Here is a 15,847-nt window from a genome sequence, read left to right as displayed (position 1 = left end):
TTTTTATTACTGCATCTACTGGTAAGTCCTTCAACTTACTTGATTCCATCTCTTTGTCTGACATCAGCATGGACAGCTTCCACATCACCTCCCTCGTCATTAGTGTTTACACTGCCGTTTGTGTCAGAGAGTAAGTGAGTCTTGTCAGAAACACTTTTACCAGGTGACCAATAGGAAGGCTTCAAGAAGAACAACAGTGGCTTGCGTAGGCCGTACTCGCCTGTGAATACAAAGACAACACAATAGATACCTTAAGAGCAGGGGTTCCTAAACTGTGGGTCAAGACCCTTTTGGGGGTCGTGGGTCATTTGCAAAAAGGGTCCGGAGCAACACCATTTGGACTTGTCATAAATGTTTAGAGAAGATTTGACCTTAGTACTGCAGCATGTATTTATGTTCACAGTATATTGGCAAACCTGCAGCGATGTAAAGATGAAGATTAAATTTGGTGCAATGTTTCATTGAGGAAGTTATATCCTTTCTATAATGACATTTTTGGGTACAAATTGCTGCAAAAATCACGTAAAAATTATGTTTTTCAACCTAACTATCTGTTTCACTTAATTCCATTATGAAGAATTATTCAGTGTTGAAATTTCTATGTACGTCTGTGCCAAATTGGTCTATTTCCTATAAAAGAATGATTTCTCCAATATATTGCACAGTACGGTTGGTCGATGGTGATAAAGCATCCATGTGTTATGAGGCCTTTGTACTGTAAATTACACACATGCAGTTTTCATCCGTTTTCAATAATATCAATGTCACGCCAAAATGAATCAAGCTCTTTCAATGAAAGCCACAGAATAAGTTGGTGACATGTGTGTCATTGTATTCACCGTAGAAGTGATGTAATAATCAGATAGCAATACCATAGCAATAGGGTAAAACAATTTTTGAATATATCACACTTCACACGATACCTCTGCATTCTTCTTCTTCCTTATTAGTGCCTACCTCATATGTATGAGTATTATCGCACTGCGTACGGACAAGCTGTACTTATACTCTGGAACCTAGATGAGTGTATTTTTGAAGTACAGTCAACAGTACCAGAATGATCACCTGCTCTTTTCGAATAGCCTGTGACGTTCTTTAACGTGCACACTGCATTATTGTCACACATACATGTACACAGGACCGACGGCTTAAAGTGCCATCCAAAGCAAGTGCCTTGCTTAGAACACAGAGAGCCAGCCGAGCTCAAGTGGACCTACTCAGATTTCGAACCCTCGACCCTTGGATTCACAGTCCAACGCCTTAATCGATCGGCCACACTCCCTCTTGAACCATATCATGATGATCACTCGCATCTGCAAGATATCTTTGAAAAGAGTGGTATTGAATGCACAGGTGATGAATGCAACCTGCTTGTAGTGCAGCGTGATATATTCAAAAATTATTTTACCCAATTGCTATGGTAGTTAATCCCACAGAGGAAGTAGCATGATGGGAAGTCCTTAAAAGGACTTCCCACCATGCACTGTAAAAGTGTTATCACCAGAGTTTCAACTGCCACTTTACTTTTCAAAGTACCATTTTCAGCCTATTGTATATCAATAACCCTTTTTCTAGGCCGATTTTGGTAAATCAATGTAATATTGTAATGTCTTCAGGGGTAGGTTACTTATCAGGCCTTATTGGCTTTTCAGCCTACTCCTCCATAAGGTTTAATTGTTTGTCGTTTTGATGTATTGTTTTTAATGTGGAAATAATAAATTGAAATTGAAATTAAATAGAGATTGACATTGAAATAATGATTTTGTAGACTCATGCTAAATACGACTGTACAAATTAGCTTAGCAAGCATAGCAAGTTTCATTGATTGTGCATTCAGCCGATCAGTATGTTCTTGGAACTTGCAAGTACATTTATTACATTTAATTTAACGCTCATATAAGAGAGAAATAAAGCAATAACAAGTCAACGCTTTCATTAAATCTTATATTGAACTAAGCTGATGAAATTATGAAAGCACTGAAGCTTTCTGATGCTGCTGGAATTGCCTCTTTGTCAAAATCAATGGATTTTGCTGGGCTTGCAAATATCTAATGTGCTGTTGCTGTACTTGCCTGCTTTTTGGCAGAGTCTCTGCCGAATCAGCCTCCAGGCTAAATCCTTCAGTTTTTTGACATATATGCATCGTAACATGAAGGATTATGGGTAAAATGCCATTAATTTGGCAGAGTTGCTTGCCGAATTGCCAGGTTTATTAGCTTTTTCATTCTTTTTTCTTTCATTTAATTATTAGTCCAGGTTGGGGGGGGGGGTTGGCCAATCCTAAAAAGGGAGAGAGGAGCCATTTTTAACATTTTATAGTATAATATATATGCTGGGTACATTTTTGTACCTTTTTTTATATTTTGCTAGGGGCTGTACAATGCAGGTTCTTCACTTTGATTGACTCACAAAACAATGAGATAGGGTTGAGTAATGCCACAGCATTTAGGGCTATCTGGGGATTTTGAAATTTGCAGGGTTTGCAAATTTGTTCCCAAACATACATGTTTGGGGTTGACAAGCCGAGAAGATGGAGGAGGGTAGCAAGCAAATTTTGGGAAAATACATGAACACTGACTTTTGAGTCACTTCTTTCAACTTCAGTTTTATTTATGAAGCTGATTTTGATCTGGAGCAGTATATTCTACAAAACAGGACTGTGTTCAAGTATCTATGTATAGCTCTTAATATGAAAAAAAAAAATTATTGGTCATTATAACTCTCATATAATTTACTTATTTTACCATTTTTTACCGATAATTTACTGCCATTTTTAAATAACCTGTAACACTTCTTACCATATCTCTGATTGGCTCTAAGAATGATAGAGCACTCTTTGTAACCAATCAAAATAGCTCTTATAGAGGCTGATATAATTGTCACCTCACTAGGATCCACAACATGCTCATCTATGAAGGCACAGTTCTTTAATCCCAATACATTTGCACATTTATTGAATGACCTTTGAAAATTTGGGTACAAAAACTCATACTCTAAAACTTAGAGGTCAAATTTTACAGTATGATTGTTTAATTGAGGTTAATGAACTATGCCATTGAGATGAGGCCTTTGTGGTTCATAGTGAGTGTACTTACTTGGAACAACATTCTCAAAATAGATAGCCAGGGTGAGGTACAGAATTGTATCGACAATCAGCATGACAAGACAGGCATAAGCTGGAAAATCTCCCAGGCCAAAGGTTTGAAAGGTCAGACCTCCGTAGAGAAGCTCATATGACACAGCCTAAAATCAAATTGAAAAATGGGAAAAGTGTAGTTAATTATACAATGTAATAAAAGGAGGCATTTAGGCCCGATTTATTGAAGCTTGGCTAGTGGTCAGGCTTCCTAAGCCAGTAGGCTAGCCCTATCAATGTGGATCCGTTTTATTGATTTACCTTTCTAGGTGATGTATGGAGTGAAACACTAGTATATAGAACTAATTGGGCTTAAAGCTTGGTGGCTTAGGAAGCCTGACCACTAGCCATGCTTCGAGAAACCGGCCCTTACAGACAACCTGGAAACTTGTAACTTGAATTTATTGTATATCCTTTTGACCCAACTTCGGGAATACAAAGGTTTAAAGATACAGAGTATTTTCACGGCAATTTTCACAGCAATCAGTGATACATTTCGTCGGTTAATTAATTAATTGACTTATGTTAACAATCCCGTAACAAGCCAATATCTTCCGTTTCACAAACTGACGTCACGATCATCATATACGCCATTATGTGAAACGGCGAAAAACGGATTTGATGACATTTAGGCACATCATCCGTCAATAATGTGGCGTACGCTTCAGAAACCAACCGAAAACCCCAAATCTTCTGTTTCACATAGTGGCGTACGTGCGACTTAGGCTTCAAAAACCTGCTGAAACCTCCAAATCTTCCGTTTCACATAGTGGCGTACGAGCGACTTTACGCTTCAAAAATCCGCCGAAACCCCCAAATCTTCCGTTTCACATAGTGGCGTATAAGTTTAGAGCTAGATTTATCATGTAAAAGCATTCCTTTTTAACTATTTAAGTTACGGTTTAATAGTTTAATCCTTTAACTTCAATTTCAAATGTAATCGGTCCACCGAGAGATAATATTGGAGGAGTACTGACTATGTTATTAGTAGCATATCCTTCAAACGCGATTTTCTCGGAAATGTATTTTGCGTTTCTCCTGCACGTACGCCACTATGTGTTGCGACCGACGATTTATAACATTGAAAAAAATCAAGTTAATTATCCCCATCTAATAGCATTACTATTCTTGACAGTGATGGGGTATTAATTATTAGGCAATAGAAACAAATTAGTTCCACATCCTTATCATTCATCCTCATTATTCATGAAGTCAATTAATTGACTAATTGTTAATTGTGATAACATATGAATCTTAATATGTATTGATATTGACCAATATATATTTAGCAATAATTTTCATTAATTAGATGAAATTAATTAATAATAATCATTGAAGCAGCATCCACCGACTAATATAGTGTATGTGTTATCTGTCTGTCAAGTGGAGTAGAAAGCTTGCCCAAGAGATCTCTGAGAGATAAGCTTACGGTCAACATAGAAGACCATTTGGAAAACACAAGCATAGCCTGAGACTAGTACACCTCAGAGGATAGCAGCTAGGATAGTGAAAACATAGTCATCAGGATTTTGGACTGAGACTGTGCTAGACCAAGGGTTTCCCTTGGGTAGACAGGATCTTGGACATTGCCGGATCTTGGATCAAGAACTGAGACCATGATCGGAATCTCATCAGAAAGTCAGCCAATCAAGATCTCCAGGCTTAACCATAACCATAGCAAAAAGAAATTTGTATAGTAATTTAAGTTTAACTCTTGTATGATTTTTATTGTTATTTGATTGACAGCCATACTGCACTAATTAATAAATAATAAGCCATGCGCTTCAATGGAAAAAGTTCAAGTTTTGAAATATTTTCTCAAAATATCAAGAGCTATCTGAAAAACTACTGAATCAATACTAGGCTTGTTTGTACTCATTTTAATGCATTTTTCATGCTGATTCCAAATACGGTCATGAAAATTTTCATTTCTGATATTTTTTAATTTTTAATTTTTTTTTAAAAACTTGTCGTCTGCAGTCGACACTCGCGTGAAGAGAGTTCAAGTTCAGTTCAGATGTTAGTTATCATTGATAACACTTTGAATTTGATAACAAATAGCAACAATGATTTAACAAAATAAAAAGGGCAGGGAAATAATAAAAATTGAATTAATTTTCTACTTTTGTATAAATCAAACGTACACAACATGCTTTTTGCAGTTGTTAGTTTAGGTCAACTTTAAACAAATTCGTCGGTCGCAACACATAGTGGCGTACATGCAGGACAAATGCAAAATACATTTCCTAGAAAAGAATCAATTTTCTACTTTTGTTAAATCACACGTACACACCATGCTTTTTGCAGTTGTTAGTTTAGGTCAACTTCAAACAAATTCGTCGGCTGCAACACATAGTGGCGTACGTGCAGGACAAATGCAAAATACATTTCCAAGAAAAATGCATTTGAAGGATACCCTCCAATATTATATCCGAGTGGATGGAATACATTTCAAATTGAAGTTAAAAGTATGTTGATCAGTTTGTGAAACGGAAGATATTGGATTCTTACAGGATTGTTAATATAGGTCAATTAATTAATTAACATTATTTATTAAGTATAGTGGAACTTGGCATTTAAAATCGTTGGGCCAAATTTCATAAAAATGACCAAAATCACAATACGCCACTATGTGTTGCGACCATGAACTTAATAATAAGTACCTTGCGCAAAGCAAATATAGATTTGATAAGCATGAGAAGGACACAACTTGCTATCATTACCAAATGAACATGGCACATTATGCCTGCACATAGCAAACAGGTTGACAGGGTGGATGAAGTCCAGGGGCCCTGAGGGTTAAGGGCCCAGAGCAAGAACGAAAATTAAATAAGGGGGATAAATGAGATGTTAAAAGGGTCCTGCAATGCTCCTTGTCCATGGGCCCCGAGGCTCTTGCTACGCCTCTGTATGCACATCTGTACATTCCTCTAAAGCTCGCCAACACACCCACAAACCCTCACACACACCCCCCCAACTCACCCCTGCACACCCTGACATGGCCAGTACTCCCCTACACCCCTGTCACACAACCCACACTATACTAAAATTAACCATACAATGTATTGATGTGATGTAATTTCAATGTTAGCTATGAGAGAGAGAGAGAGAAGAAGACCTTTTTACTGAACTGACCTTGGGGAAACAAGTTACATAAGTGTCATTTATATAATATTATTACTGCATTGTTAAATTATATAATGTTTCCAATCATTTCTGTTGACGTTTAAAAAAAAAAGAAAACATGCAAACTTTTACCATCTTGTCATTAAACACCACTATTGATTTTTCCTGAACTTAATTGCAATTTTGGTTGTTTATGTTTATGGCTATGTCTCCGGCAATCACAACATTATGACTTATGTTAGGAAAATTAATATCAAGCACGAATCACTGACCTGCCCTTTTCATTCTGTTAAAAGATCTTTGTTATTTTTATCAAAGTCAAAGTGTATATTCAATACGGCTAACATTTCACAGAATTGAACTTGATTACTAGAGCAAAAATAACATCAGAAGTTTTGGATGTTATTGTCCACGTATGTTAGTGCAAATTCTACAGTGGTGGTAAGTAACTTGATCTTTAGGTCTCTTGGCAGATAACTTTTCCAGATCTTGTCATGCTGTTTCTGATGTTAAAGTCCTTCTCACTACTGGCAGTTCATGCACCTAGATATTTGAAGTCATGCACTATTTCCAATTCACATCTGTCCAGTGTTTTTATTGAAGACGGAGTTTTCTTGTACAGCATTGCCTTGGTCTTTTGGCATTCATTCCTGGTCCTACTTTCTGTGCAGCAGCTTCAACAAGATGTAACAGTTCTTCTGCTTCATGGAGGTTGTCGGCTAGAACAGCAATATCGTATGCAAAATCCAGGTCTGTGATTGTGCACTTTTCCTGGGCTCAAGAGTGAAGCAAAACGTTCTTCATTGCCTTCCATAGCCTTCCTTAGAACATAATTAAGGACTTTGATGAAGAGGAATGGTGCCAGAGTGACTCCCTGCAGAACTTCAGCTTGGATCTCAAAATCCTTGGTGACACCATCAGGTCAGGGGCGGATTTAAGGGGGGGGGGGGCGTGCGCACCCGGCGCGTGCCCCCTGATTTTTGGCAGGGTTGCGTCTGGATTGTGTATTTTTGCAGAGCGGCGTCTGACTGTTTGGGCGCTGAGCCGTCGTGGCTGCGGTGATGGCTCTGTGAAATTGAAAATTTCTGGATCCGACCCTGCAGGTGATGTGACATGAGCTAAAGTATGTTGGTACATGTATCCTATGGCAGCCACTAGCCTCTCAGGGACTGCATATGCTCTCATTATGTCAAACATTTTCCCATGGTGGATGGTATCAAATGCCTTCTTGAAATCGATGAATATTACTGCAGCATTCAGATTGTTGTTCTTGACTTCCTCAATTATCCTCCTTAGAGCAAGTATCTGTGACTTCCTCAATTATCCTCCTTACTCTCTAAATTCCAGGGACTTATTAGAAGGACAAAACTTTGAAAAGACTTAAAATTCAAATCTAATGGATTTAAATTTTACTCTAATAAAGATTTGAATTTTAAGTCTCTGAAAGGTTTTGTCATTTTAATAAGTCTCTTAGACTTATTTTTAAATCTTAGGAATTTAGAGAGTAGAGCAAGTATCTGTGTCACCGTAGATCTCCCAGGTCGAAAACCATTCTGATTGAATCTCAGGACCGGGTCAAGGTAAGGGCGAATCCTATTGAGTAGCAGCCTGTTGAATGTTTTTTTGCTATAATGGGCTATTCGGTTGAGATCCATACACCCCTACAGAAGACATGACCTTTATCTCCCACATAGGGAGTGTGAATTTCAAATGGAGTTACCTATTCATTTGAAATACACACTCCCTATGTGGAAAATTAAGGTCACATCTTCCATAGGGGTGTATGGATTTCGACTGGAATAGCCCAATTAAGATTTGTGCAAATGAGTTTTGCTGGAATCGTGAGATTCTCGCAAAAAAATTTACTGTGTAGACTTTGGACAAGTACAAACCCTGGCCCAAATAAAGCACATTAGAAATGTACTTTATCTGTACTTTATGGGTACTCTGATGTGTTACAAAATTGTATCATTGATAGAGTATGACATGAATACAAGTTATCAATTTTCATATTGAAAACACCCGGGCACAAAATTACCCGAAAATCACACTCCCACACTATACTAAAATTAACCATACAATGTATTGATGTGATGTAATTTCAATGTTAGCTGAGAGAGAGAGAGAGAAGAAGACCTTTTTACTGAACTGACCTTGGGAGAACAAGTTACATAAGTGTCATTTATATAATATTATTACTGCATTGTTAAATTATATAATGTTTCCAATCATTTCTGTTGATGTGTTAAAAAAAAGAAAACATGCAAACTTTTACCATCTTCTCATTATCTACAATACATAAACACCACTATTGATTTTTCCTGAACTTAATTGCATTTTGGTTGTTTATGTTTATGGCTATGTCTCTGGCAATCACAACATTATGACTTATGTTAGGAAAGTTAATGTCAAGCATGAATCACTGACCTGCCCTTTTCATTCTGTTAAAAGATCTTTGTTATTTTTATCAAAGTCAAAGTGTATATTCAATACGGCTAACATTTCACAGAATTGAACTTGATTACTAGAGCAAAAATAACATCAGAAGTTTTGGATGTTATTGTCCACGTATGTTAGTGCAAATTCTACAGTGGTGGTAAGTAACTTGATCTTTAGGTCTCTTGGCAGATAACTTTTCCAGATCTTGTCATGCTGTTTCTGATGTTAAAGTCCTTCTCACTACTGGCAGTTCATGCACCTAGATATTTGAAGTCATGCACTATTTCCAATTCACATCTGTCCAGTGTTTTTATTGAAGACGGAGTTTTCTTGTACAGCATTGCCTTGGTCTTTTGGCATTCATTCCTGGTCCTACTTTCTGTGCAGCAGCTTCAACAAGATGTAACAGTTCTTCTGCTTCATGGAGGTTGTCGGCTAGAACAGCAATATCGTATGCAAAATCCAGGTCTGTGATTGTGCACTTTTCCTGGGCTCAAGAGTGAAGCAAAAACGTTCTTCATTGCCTTCCATAGCCTTCCTTAGAACATAATTAAGGACTTTGATGAAGAGGAATGGTGCCAGAGTGACTCCCTGCAGAACTTCAGCTTGGATCTCAAAATCCTTGGTGACACCATCAGGTCAGGGGCGGATTTAAGGGGGGGGGGAGTGCGCACCCGGCGCGTGCCCCCTGATTTTTGGCAGGGTTGCGTCTGGATTGTGTATTTTTGCAGAGCGGCGTCTGACTGTTTGGGCGCTGAGCCGTCGTGGCTGCGGTGATGGCTCTGTGAAATTGAAAATTTCTGGATCCGACCCTGCAGGTGATGTGACATGAGCTAAAGTATGTTGGTACATGTATCCTATGGCAGCCACTAGCCTCTCAGGGACTCCATATGCTCTCATTATGTCAAACATTTTCCCATGGTGGATGGTATCAAATGCCTTCTTGAAATCGATGAATATTACTGCAGCATTCAGATTGTTGTTCTTGACTTCCTCAATTATCCTCCTTAGAGCAAGTATCTGTGACTTCCTCAATTATCCTCCTTAGAGCAAGTATCTGTGTCACCGTAGATCTCCCAGGTCGAAAACCATTCTGATTGAATCTCAGGACCGGGTCAAGGTAAGGGCGAATCCTATTGAGTAGCAGCCTGTTGAATGTTTTTGCTATAATGGGCTATTCCGGTTGAGATCCATACACCCCCTACAGAAGACATGACCTTTATCTCCCACATAGGGAGTGTGAATTTCAAATGGAGTTACCTATTCATTTGAAATACACACTCCCTATGTGGAAAATTAAGGTCACATCTTCCATAGGGGTGTATGGATTTCGACTGGAATAGCCCAATTAAGATTTGTGCAAATGAGTTTTGCTGGAATCGTGAGATTCTCGCAAAAAAAATTTTACTGTGTAGACTTTGGACAAGTACAAACCCTGGCCCTAATAAAGCACATTAGAAATGTACTTTATCTGTACTTTATGGGTACTCTGATGTGTTACAAAATTGTATCATTGATAGAGTATGACATGAATACAAGTTATCAATTTTCATATTGAAAACACCCGGGCACAAAATTACCCGAAAATCACACTCCCACACTATACTAAAATTAACCATACAATGTATTGATGTGATGTAATTTCAATGTTAGCAATGAGAGAGAGAGAGAGGGGAAAAGACCTTTTTACTGAACTGACCTTGGGAGAACAAGTTACATAAGTGTCATTTATATAATATTATTACTGCATTGTTAAATTATATAATGTTTCCAATTGTTTCTGTTGATGTGTTAAAAAAAAGAAAACATGAAACTTTTTACCACCTTGTCATTATCTACAATATAAACACCACTATTGATTTTTCCTGAACTTAATTGCATTTTGGTCTCCGGCAATCACAACATTATGATAGAGTCCGAAGTTTACCGTTTTCTAAACTCCATTTTCCGTGTTGTAATCCGTGTTGTAAAATTTGTAAATCCATGTTTTATGAATAAAGCTTAAAATGTATAAACAATGATTATGAATGATATTAATCATGGTAATGTCAAAATAAAGCTTTCAATATCGCGATCAATATGCTCTGATTGGAATATTCCCACGATAATAGGCCGACTGTTACAATGTTTGGATAGATAGAGGGTTCATGCCTTGGTAGTATACCTTTATTTCCAGGTGGTGGCCGCATTGCATTCTCTAAATTCAGTCAATTTTCATCACAACCGTGTAATTGAGGGGATTATTTTGAAATTTTAAAACGCTTGAAATATCACAAACAAATAGGCCTATGTTGATAAATAATATAAATACAAGCTAAAACCGTTGGGGTTCGATAATGAACCCCACAAAACTAACCAAGTATATTGAAAAATGCCATACGGCCGGGCGGTTTCACAAGTTGCCGGCTCGATCATGTCATCCGCCGCCTGTTTATTTCGGTATTATTAGACAGTATATTTTTTCATAAATATTGACACACACAGCTCAAGATTGTTTTTAACATTTATTTATCTTATCTTTTAACAATTTTTGTCACGTCATACAAAAATGTCATTTTCCGTGTTGTACCTCCCATTCCGTGATTTTTTCCCATTTTCCGTAAAACGGAAAACTTCGGACTCTACATTATGACTTATGTTAAGAAAATTAATATCTAGCACGAATCACCGACCTGCCCTTTTCATTCTGTTAAAAGATCTTTGTTATTTTTTATCAAAGTCAAAGTGTATATTCAATAAGGCTAACATTTCACAGAATTGAACTTTGATTATTAGAGCAAAAATAACATCAGAAGGTTTGGATGTTATTGCCCATGTTTCAGCACCGTACATGTATGTTAGTACAGATTCTATGTACAGTGGTGGTAAATAACTTGATCTTTAGGTCTCTTGGCAGATTACTTTTCCAGATCTTGTCCATGCTGTTGCATGCTTTTGAAGCAAGTGCCTTTCTGATGTTAAAGTCCTTCTTACTACTGGCAGTCCATACACCTACATATTTGAAGTCATACACTATTTCCAATTCACTTCCGTCCAATGTTTTTATTAAAGACGGAGTTTCCTTGTACAGCATAGCTTTAAGACTTCTTGGCATTCATTCCTAATCCTAGTTTCTGTGCAGCAGCTTCAACAAGATGTAACAGTTCTTCTGCGTCTTGGAGATTGTCGGCCAGAAGAGCAATATCGTTTGCAAAATCCAGGTCTGTGATTGAGCGCGGGCCTATTCCCCTACTTTTCCTTGGCTAGCCAAGTCGCTCTTCATCGCCTTCCATAGCCTTCCTTAGAACATAATCAAGGACTACGATAAAGAGTAATGCTGCCAGAGTGTCTCCCTGCAGAACTCCAGCTTGGATCTCAAAATCCTTGGTGACACCATCAGGTCAGGGGCAGATTTAAGGGGGGGGGGGGCACACCTGGCATGTGCCCCCCCCCCCCCTTTTTGGCAGGGCGGCACCTGACTTTGTGTGGGCATCGGTGCCCCCCCATTGAAAATTCCTGGATCAGACCCTGCAGGTGATGTGCCAAATAATTTACTGTGCAGACTTTGAAAAAGTTCAAGAATCAACAATTGATTTGAATTCCACACAAATCTTTTTAGGAAAAATTTATTCAAGATTTGATTAACAGATTCAAGCCAAAAAGCTTTGGCAATAAACATATCAACTTATAAGGCAGAGGAAAGGATAGCACCAATTTTAGAAATATCAACCACAGTCGGAGTATGAATTTCATATGGAATGATCACATTAGCAGCTCCATTTGAAACTCACCCTCCCTCAGTGGAAGATTCAGGTTGGATCTTTCTCACAGGGTGTATGAAATTCAAATGGAGCTGCCTAATGTGTTCGTTCCATTTCAAATTCATCCTCCCTCTGTGGACGATATTTCCAAAATCTTCCACAGGGGTAGTGTGGATTTTAAATTTTTAAATTTTAAACCCTCACTTTAAGGGAAGGGGTATGAACGTTTGGACAGTATTTATTGTGGGACATTAGAGCACATCAGACATATCGAATTGCATTCTGAATACAAAGAATGTCCTTCTGATATAAAATAATTTTGATTTTTTGAAATTCGCAATGTAATACAAATGATTAAAAATTGATATTTTTGATATTTAACAGTACTCGAAGTAAACGTTATAAATCTGATGATTTATACTTAAAGTGTATGTAGGTGGGATTTTTTTTTTTAAAAAAACAAAAAAATAGGTCTTTTTGGGAAAAAAATCCATATCTTCAATATAAAAGGTCAAGTTTTCAATTGATCGTCGGCTTTTCCTCCCAGCTACATACACTTTAAGAATATATCATTAGATTTATAAAATTTATTTCGAGGACTGTTATATATCAAAACTTTGAAAAATATCAAATTTTAATAATTTGTCATAAAATTTGTATTATATCGTGAATTTCAAAAAATGAAAATTATTTGATATCTGAAAGACATGCTTCGTATTCAGAATGCAATTCGATACGTCTGATGTTCTTTCTTTTCTTACAAAAATACTGTCGAAACGCTCAAAACGCTCATTCCAGATCCCTTAAGGCTTACTGACTTTACATAAGCTGTGCATATTGATTTATCCTCGAGATTTATCAGATAATATTTTTATGAATGAACTCGTAGTGCCATGAGTGCGTAGTTTACGTGTTATTGTACATAGATTGTAGATGGGTACAGCTTAAGTAATATCAGTGAGCCTTCAATTGAGGGCACCCTACACCTGTTTCAGATGGACATTTTATTTTTGAAAAGACCATACATACCAGTGACATACAATACATAAAAAAATATTTCGTATAGCCCCCTCTTGAAAACTAGTGCATTGCATATGCACTTGCTCAATTAGCATTGTGTGTAAATTTTATTACACAATTCGATGCTGTGCCGTTCTTGTAACAAATGTGTAACAAAATTCACATCAACTGCCACTTGTGCAAGTACAAATATAATTAAATACTTCTGGAGAGGGAGCTATAGCTAAAACATGCATGGTTATAAAACAAAGTTGCCTAGAAAAAAAGTGATTGTAAAAAACAGCGTGTGGCAATGAGTCTTCCAATATGTGACCCGTTCTGACAAAACCAAGAACAAGTCGTACTTTTGTCATTTCATGATTTGAATAAAAATGTAAGCACTAGACAATAAGCTTTAAAATGACACCAAAGTTTTATAAATAGCATCAATACTTTTCAAGATATGGATAATTTTGTAAATGATACATTGATATTTTGACCAATAATTAGTTTCCTGCCTTACACATGATTGAATAGGGATAAGGGATTATCATAGTTCAACTGTTATTTATTGATTAAATAAACCTATTTTTAACCAGTACTTTCAAGGATTTGAAAGTCCACTTCATCCCACAGTCAAATACCATGAAGTTAAGAAGTCCAAAATTTCATTTTTTATGGGTATGTCATCTTTAAAGGCCTATAACTCAAAAATATGCCTGGTGACTTGTTCTGGGTTTTGTTGGAGCTGATCACATATATCAACTTACCTTATCCATAGCAAGTGCCATAGAAATGGGTGCGAATAAACACATAGCCCATTGTATGGCCGGTGCGATTCCCTCTATTAGTCCCAGTGGTATGTAAGCAAGAGATATCAGCAATGTGAAGAAACTACCGGCGGCACCAGCCGTGAGGCCCTTGTTGAAAAATGGCGTCAACATGAATGATATTGTTACAACTGTGAGGAGAACAAAAATAGGTCTACAGATTAGTGACGTGCAAATAGAACTTTTACTTTTTAGGCACCAGAGATAAATTTGTTTGATCTTTGGATCAACCATCGATGTTGCTTCGATGCTTGTTATTAATGAACTATCAACTAATTGGTCAGAATTAATGCTAAATTTATATTGGTCAATATCACTACAGGCACAAATTACTATTTTATCCCAATTAACAATAGTAAATCAATTGATTTCATAAATAATAAGGATTGACCAAGCATCGATGGTCGATGGAAAGATCGAACTAATTTGTTTCTATCGCCTTACTATAGTCCGTATGCCTTCCTTGAGGCAGTAAAGTAAAACAAATTTCTCAAAAAATGTTCCTATTGCAGATGTTTGTCATACTAGTTGGATTCCTTACATCATTTCGTTTCTAAAAATGTGAACCTTTAGGCTATATCCTTATCATTATTATGTAGAAACATACAAAGATGATGATAACAAAAAAAAAAACTTTATTTGCCACTGTGAAATCCAACATGGTGTTACTCTCAACTGGAGCTGAGATACACTATAGTGATTGTGTAAATTGAACTTTTCCTGCACCTTATAATGCTTCTCTTTTTAAACAAATGCATCCCTCCATTAGCCTTTTGGAGATATGGCGGACATAATTTTTTTTTTTTTTTAAAGCGCAGTGATTTATAGTGCGCTACACACAGGCACAACGCCTTGACATTGAATGATCCACAAGCCTCAGCACACTTTACAGGTTGTTGCTGACCACCACTAGTATTATCACACCAGAGAAAAATGTTGATGGGAAACTCATGTTATCAAAAAGTTCATAAGGAAAGGGTGCTATACAGAGGTGCAGGTGTAGTCAATCACTCGCTAGCATGATGCTAGGCGAGTGGTCGAATCACTCTCTAGGTCTGAAAGATCATTCATACCAATATGAAACAATTACACACTGTTGACACCCTTTATTATGTATTCAGGGATTAAGGCTAATGTATTACGGTAAATCAAATACATTGAAAATGCTGAAATTGAACGGAATGTAAATTGATACTGATTTCAATTGGGTGGGCGATTTGCAGCGAACGATATTTAGTGTCTATGGAAAGAGTGGAAAATTACTCACTAGAAATTGAGTTTGGGCCAGCGGTGGCTAGCGAGAGTGATCGCTCGCCTCAAAAGGTAAGGTCTGTAGGTGCGAAGTGGACCCTGGAGAGGCTCTGCTTGAATGCCTCCACTCCAGTGTGGTAGCCTCAACTACAGTTGATGGCAAGCTTTTGCAGAGAGGGACTGCAATCGGGTAGAAAGACTGTTTGGAGACATCCAGCCGAAATCGTATAAGTGCTGGTATCAAAGACTGCGTCCTCTAGTAATGTGCTACATGATGAGCTACTGCTGTTTTTAAATGTGTACACCTATATCAAAAGTATGCACTT

General features: G+C 37.3%; 1 protein-coding gene across 1 annotated transcript in view; it reads right to left on the bottom strand.

The window, feature by feature from the left end:
* The window catches only part of LOC140141174 (cholesterol transporter ABCA5-like), a 202,757-nt gene that overhangs the window by 128,347 nt on the left and 58,563 nt on the right, over window positions 1-15,847 (bottom strand). The window contains exons 8-10 of the mRNA XM_072162968.1: window positions 14,211-14,401; window positions 3,096-3,243; window positions 40-220 (exon numbers count right to left, since the gene is read on the bottom strand). Coding sequence (XP_072019069.1) covers window positions 40-220; window positions 3,096-3,243; window positions 14,211-14,401 — 520 coding nt within the window. The remainder of the gene's footprint in view (window positions 1-39; window positions 221-3,095; window positions 3,244-14,210; window positions 14,402-15,847) is intronic.

Source organism: Amphiura filiformis, chromosome 19 (assembly GCF_039555335.1).
Source record: "Amphiura filiformis chromosome 19, Afil_fr2py, whole genome shotgun sequence".
NCBI lineage: Eukaryota > Metazoa > Echinodermata > Ophiuroidea > Amphilepidida > Amphiuridae > Amphiura > Amphiura filiformis.
This window is presented reverse-complemented; position numbering and strand designations above follow the sequence as displayed.